Raw genomic sequence first — 7,151 nt, forward strand, 5'->3', positions numbered from 1 at the left:
TCAGGGTCATCCAGACCCGACCCGACCTTGAAAAATCAGGGCAAGTGAGGGTTAGGTTGAACCCTAAAGGGTTGGGCATGGGTTGAAGTTTTGCATTCCTGAGTCAGAGTCAGAGACAGGGCAGGTTTGGGCCCAGTTAAGGGAACTTAAGGTTGGGCTAGGGTTTTAAGAAGTCTAGTCCTATTGCACCCCTATCTGTAGTCAACACCACTCAACCAATTTAGAAAACAAACTTTGGATTATGCTAACGCAGCTAATTTGAAATTTTACAAGTGAAGCCTAAAATAAAAATTGAAAGCAAAGAGGACTAACCTATGATCAGTAGGATCAAGAAGAATTTGAAAATTAAAAAGAGAAGAAACACAAGATCCATGATAGAATAATACCAAAACTCATCCAATCTCTCAAGCACTTCATTAACCACATCCAATCACCTTAAGTACTTCAATTAAAACCAAATAGAGTGACAATATTTATCCAAACCAAGTTCCTTCTTCAAAGATCCTTGAGCCAATCTGGTGGGTGTGTTATGTCTTCAAGGGTGGGCGGTCATATCTCCTGGACTGGGTTGCAAGGCTGTGTTATGTCTAAATTGAAATCTTTATTCTCCATATTTCTCTGGTCTAGCCCCAGCTTCGATATTCATTATGTTGCTTGCGCTTCCATTTGTAAGCCAAAGATGGAAGGTGGTTCGGGAATCAAAAGACTTAAAGAGATGAATGTAGTAGGGATCTTTAAACAAATCTAGTGGGTGGCTTCTCATAAAGATTCTTTATGGATAAAATGTGTTATTGAGATTGTCCCATATCGGCTATGGGTGACTCAATTATCATATATAAGAGAGCCATAAGAGGCCAGCCCATTTCAAGCCAATTGGTTTTATGATGGAAACCTTAACATAGTATCAAAGCGGGTATGTTGGGTCTCTGTCATTAATGCACTCCTAACTCGACCCATGAAAATAGAGTCATAAGAAACCTGCACATAAGGAGGAGTATTGAGATAGTCCCAAATCGAATATGAGTGACTCGTATAACTCAACTATCATGTATAAGAACCAGTCACCCCACTTCAAACTAATTGATTTTAAAATAAAAGCCTTAACATGGGTTAACCATCAGTACTTGAAGGGGCGAATCCATTTGACTGGCAGGCCCATTCAGAGCTGCTCCAGGTGAGAAAAAAGGTCCTTATGCACCGGTTTCATGACCTTCTTTTCGTTCTTCATATCAGTGGTGAAGGTTATGTTGAGGTTCTAATCCCCGGTTTGAAGACAGGATTAGATATGTTGTTGGTTCCGTTAGATTTCCTCAGGTAAAATCTATCCTCAAAGATGGTGATTGGGGACCCAACGGTTAGATATGTTGTTGGTTCCGTTTATGGGTGGCTTCTCATAAAGATTCTTTATGGATGAGATGGGTTAACCATCGGTGGATCTCTATCATGTGTGGAACCAGTTGAGCAGCATTGGCCAATCGAGTACCTCTGAGCCAAATTCCATCATCTATACAAGTAACCATTCAGGCCTTTTCGCTTCCAAATCGGCTTGGAATATTGTGACAAAACCATCTTCTTTACTGATCACATTTTTCCACCACTCACAGCAATCTAATCTAATGGACGATCAGTTGTATGGTCTCTTTTCCATGGCCTCTGATCCAGAACCAATATCCCTTAATAAAATCACCTTGATCTGTTCCCTTGAACTCGGAAAAAAAATGCCTAAAAAGTAGTGTGGTTCTTATGCTCGACACAAAGGGTGGAACAAATGAACGTCCCATGCTTCATGAAAGACGGAAATCATCACTCTATTAATACTTTTACTGACCCATGTGTTGGTGTAAAAGCCATACTGCCTTTTAGAGAACCCTCCCCCAAATTGAATTTTAGATCGATTTCATACCCAAATGTGAATAAATTCCAATGTAGAGTTCAAGTCGGATGCTAATTTTGATTTTATGAGTTTTGAATAGTTACACTATTGAAATATGTTGGTCACAGGTTCAAAACATGAAAACAGCATTTTTTACGAAACAGGGATAAAATTGTATACACAATACCTTTCCTTGACGTCGTTATAACAAGAACCATGTCTATTAAATATGAATAATCAAAGTCAATGGTCATCACAACTATCGTTAAAACTGTAAAATTGAATACACAATACCCTTCCTAGACCTTGCTGTAATGAGAGCCTTGTCCACTAAGTTATTAATAAATGGTTGTCACAATTATCGTTACAACTTTAAGAGTCCTCACAACCCTGGAAGTCTGTGGATCAACTCTGGACAGATAATGATGTGTTTTTGAATTAAGCGTAAAGTGAATTAGACTTTAGTGCTAAGTTCTCTGCGTTAGTAATGTCCCATCATATTGAGTCTGGATCCTCCTCTCAACTGAATTCCCCTAAGCGATCCCACCGTTCTGTGATATCTGATCATGAGTCAATAGTAAAATTAAGAAATGTGGAATAGCGCAAGTTTCTGGAGACAAAGTCGTTTTTGTCTCTAAAACAGGTAAATCCCATTAATATCCTTAGTGGACTTGACATTAGGGGTCTCAATTCTAGGTCCAACCGTTTAAAGTCCAAATCATCCTAACCAGATTAGTAAATATGTCGGGCTCTAGCCCGGTTTAATTATAATCGGCTGTTCTTGGTCCAAAAGTGCTATCCGATGGGTTCTTGATCAAGGCCGACAGATTTATAGCCCGACATGTTTAAGTTTGTCTATAGTGCTTTTGTTAAGTTCAACACGTTTGAAACCCATTTAAACCATAACCTGTTTAGAGTCCATTTAAAGATTAATATTGTTATTACTCTATTTGAAGCCCATCTAATTCTTGTTTAATCAGATTAAATATTGATACCCAACCAACCCTTCATAAATAGGACTATGCCTAACATATGAGGAACAATTAACAAAACAAACCGATCATGGTACAAGGACAAAAAGTGGAAAATCATGATTAAACCCGACCAAAAATGACCCAGCCGGACCGAGGGACACCCCTACGTACTTTGTCATTGAGACCTCTTCCGTCTTTATGTAGGAGAAGGTTAAAGCATAAATGGGAAAGACCAGGACTGGACAACAGTTCCAATTTCCAAGAAGAACTACTTTTAATATACGAGTTCGGATCCATTTTCTGGTCAGTTCCCATGGTTGATTCCGGCAGTTTAAGAAAAGAAACAAAAAGGAAAAAAATATGGGAAGGCATTTTCAACCCTAGAGTTCTAAAATTTTGAAAGTGAATCACACCCTTGTCCAATAACAAAAAAATCTATATATTTTTTACAATATATATATATATATATATATATAAAAAAAAAAAAAAAAAAAAAAAATTCTACATCTATTGATTCCAATCCGATATACATTTATTTATTTATTTAAGGACTTGATGGCAAAAACTTTTATGGTAAGAATTGCAATATGGCCCACTCACATATGTCCCATGGTTGCAGCACACCTTGCACCTAAGCCCCTTTGTGATCCATCTTCCTACAACATCTGAGTTTAATCCAAGTTTTCAATGTGGAGTAAAACAAGATTAAGAATATATATATCATACTATTATATAAAAGCACAAAGTAGCAAATCTTTCATCCCACAATTTTATCCTTTCTTCTTTGTTATCTCTTCTTTCATTCTTTTTTTATTTTCTTAAATTGCTAGTACGTTTTATGTTACTATATTTTTATAATGTTTAAAGACTATTTCTCCCTTTCTCCGACTTTCACATGATTCTCATTATCCACAAGATCCACTCCTTCTTGCTCACCTCCCTCTTTTTTTTTTCTTTTTTTTGGTGGAACGACTATTTCTCTCCTTCTCCAACTTTCACATGATTCCCATTATCCACAAGATTCACTCTTTTTTTTTTTTTTGTGAAACTCACCTCCCTCTCTCACGTTCTCTCCCACTCTCAGGTACATATTTAATCTCAATTGTAACGAAAATCCTATTTCAACGAACAAAAAAATCCCTCTCTTACACGTTCCTAACTAAAAATCCTCTCTCTCTCTCTCTCTCTCTCTCTCTTACACGTTCCTAACTAAAAATCCTATTTCAACTAAATCCCTTGTTTCTCTTTCTCACTCGCCTTCTTTTACACGTTCCTATCTATACCCAAAAAATAAAAATCCTATCCCTATTGTAACTAAAATCCTATTTCAACTAATGAAAAATTCTATCTCAATTGTAAACATCTCACGCCCCTCTCTCTCTCTCTCTCTCTCTCTCTCTCTCTCTCTCTCTCTCTCTCTCTCTCTCTATTCTCTACTGAAAATTTAAAAAATCTTATCTATATTGTAACTAAAATTCTTATCTATATTGTGACTGAAATCCTATCTTGATTGTTGCAATTCCACCAACAATCTAATTTAATTTCTCTCTTGCAATTTCACCAAAAAAAAAAATCTCTTGCATCCAGCATAATATCTCTCTTTAGTTAATTATTTAATCTTTATTCTATCCGTTCTGAGTATATTGTAAATTTACATATGTGCTAATCCCTTGAGTTGTTTAAAAGGTGAAAAAATATACATTCAAAATATGCAAGATCACCAGAAAAGCTAAAAAAAATATACATACAAAATATGCAAGATCACCAAAAAGGGTAAAAAAAAATATACATAAAAAATATGTAAAATACAAAAATATATTAAATTCAATAACTCTTCATTTTCTATGTGTTGTAATACTCATAAATTATACATTCATGTCTATCCAAACAATATTGTTTCTACTTCGAAATAGATGCAAGAAATGATGCAAGTCGAATAACAAGACAAATTGTTGAGGATACCATTAAAGAATGAAATGTTGATACAAAGAGGATCATAGATGTTGAATATGAAGACAAAAATTTAAAAATAAAACTAAAAATGAAGAAAAATTGAACAATGTTGTTTACTCACTATCCTTAAACAATCATTATCTTTGTTCACATTTGGATCCTAGATTTAAGATGCTTTTAAAATTTAAATTTATGTTACAATTAAAAAAGACTTAAATTCTTAACTAGATATTAAATTTCAATTTGATTCCATATTTCTATGATCCATATAAACACACACACTAGTTACCAATATTATGTACACATGCATTTGCATGTGCGTTTTGACTATACGTTACTATTAAATTTTTTCCCTAAATTAGATAGTACCAATGAAAGAAACTACTAATGAAACATCGCTAAATAGGATCTACTCAATTTTTGGAAGAAAAGGTGGTCATAAATATTTTCTAGGGGAAAAGGACTACATGCCAATGGAAATCGTTTAAAAAATTCATGAGTAAAAGTTTATCCACATAAATACACTCTAAAAAAAATATTCCGCTACATGTGCATTTGCACGTATGTATTTACTAGTATATATATATATATTTGTTTGGTTTTTTTTTTTTTTTTTTTTTTTTTTTAACCTCCTTGAAACTGTTACAAAAACCCAAAAACTCCAACTATTAAGAAAGAGTTTCTTTCCCTTTTTTTTTTTTTTTTTTTTTTTAATAGAAAAATTGTACGTTGGGAAGAGCAACGTCAATGTATATCAACATTCCTCACATGATCTTGTTAGATATATTCTCCAATTGAACATTAGGCCCATTGTTGCACTCAACATTTCCATATATTAATTTAAGGGAAGAGAACGCTACCTCCTAACACAGGTACACAATAGCAGGTGTGGCCAATGGGAAGATTTGCGCGAGCATCTTCAATGAAAGATAATATAATCTTTTCGCACCCACTATATCTAAACCCAAACACACGTTAGAGGGTAGTGTTCTTTCTTCCATTAATTTAACATTTCCTCAAGCCTCAGGTTTTTCTTGGGTGAGCTTTACTGGTGTATCACATTGCAGACTCATTAGTCTCACGGTCTCATGACTAAGATGAGTCATGTCGTGTCCCCAGGGCATGACCCTCTCCTCTATAAATACAGTTCTGAGGACGTGTGACTTCCACAAGCCTTCTTCATCTCTCCATCCATTTTCATCCTAATAGGCTGATAGCCCTTTTTTGCTTCCTTTCACCTTATGGCAGCCCTAGAAATAGAAGCTAGCAACGAAACTAATATCCCTGAAACAGATGTTGAGCAACAGAGAGAACAAGAAATCAAAATTAAGTATTCCCAAAGGGCACAGTGGCTTAGAGCCGCAGTGCTTGGAGCCAGTGATGGGTTGGTCTCCACAGCCTCGTTAATGATGGGAGTAGGAGCTGTAGATCAGGATGTAAAATCCATGATCATTACTGGTTTTGCAGGGATGGTTGCCGGAGCGTGTAGCATGGCAATCGGAGAATTCGTGTCGGTGTACTCTCAGTATGACATGGAGGTCTCTCAAATGAAGAGATTGAATAATGGTTCAGATAATGGAAAAGAAAGTCTGGAAGAGATCAAGAAAGAAATCCTGTCAAACCCATTTAAGGCAGCTGGAGCATCTGCTCTATCCTTTGTTGTTGGAGCACTGGTGCCACTGTTATCAGCTTCTTTTATAAATAATTATAAGGTGAGATTGGGGGTGGTAATTGCAATGTCAAGCTTGGCTTTAATGGTATTTGGAGTTTTAGGTGCAGTTTTAGGGAGGGCACCTGTGATGAAGCCTTGTTTGAGGGTGTTGACTGGGGGGTGGCTGGCTATGGGTTTCACTTATGGATTGACCAAGTTTCTTGGGGTGCTTGGAATATCTGGAGGAATATGAGATTTGGTTATCCCTCTAGCTAGGTCCTTGTCGGCCCCTCTCTCTTTTATGTTATGGAATAAGGAGACCTCTCTATCTCCCATCTATCTATGATTTTCTTCTTTCGTTTGGTGTCTTTTTATCTTGTTTCTTGTGTATGTGTGTGTTTAAATCTTGAGAGAATATAATGATTATATAAAATATTGGGTCTTTTCAATTTCTTATTTATGGGTTTAAGCCAATTAGTTCTCCAAGGGCTTGAATGATGAAGTCTCTGTTCGATGGAATTTTTTTTTTTCATAGTAAGGATTACTTCTACAAGTTAGCAATGTGTTTGATATGTAGAAATGCAACCCTAAAAGCGATGTAGGAGGTAATGGAAAAACAAGAGCAAACAATATGCACATGTTTACGAGGTTCGGTAAGATTACCTACATCCTAGGTGATATGAGATTTTGCTTCACTACC

General features: G+C 35.9%; 1 protein-coding gene across 1 annotated transcript; it reads left to right on the top strand.

The window, feature by feature from the left end:
- Positions 1-6,041: 6,041 nt before the first annotated feature.
- Positions 6,042-6,704, top strand: LOC122073070 (vacuolar iron transporter homolog 4-like). The gene has a single exon (XM_042637581.1). The coding sequence runs from the start codon at positions 6,042-6,044 to the stop codon at positions 6,702-6,704; it is 663 nt and encodes a 220-aa protein (XP_042493515.1).
- Positions 6,705-7,151: the final 447 nt, after the last annotated feature.

Source organism: Macadamia integrifolia, chromosome 1 (assembly GCF_013358625.1).
Source record: "Macadamia integrifolia cultivar HAES 741 chromosome 1, SCU_Mint_v3, whole genome shotgun sequence".
Classification (NCBI taxonomy): domain Eukaryota; kingdom Viridiplantae; phylum Streptophyta; class Magnoliopsida; order Proteales; family Proteaceae; genus Macadamia; species Macadamia integrifolia.

Bases quoted from the DNA above. Each gene is read 5' to 3' on its own strand.
- LOC122073070 (XM_042637581.1), top strand. From the start codon at position 6,042: ATGGCAGCCCTAGAAATAGAAGCTAGCAACGAAACTAATATCCCTGAA.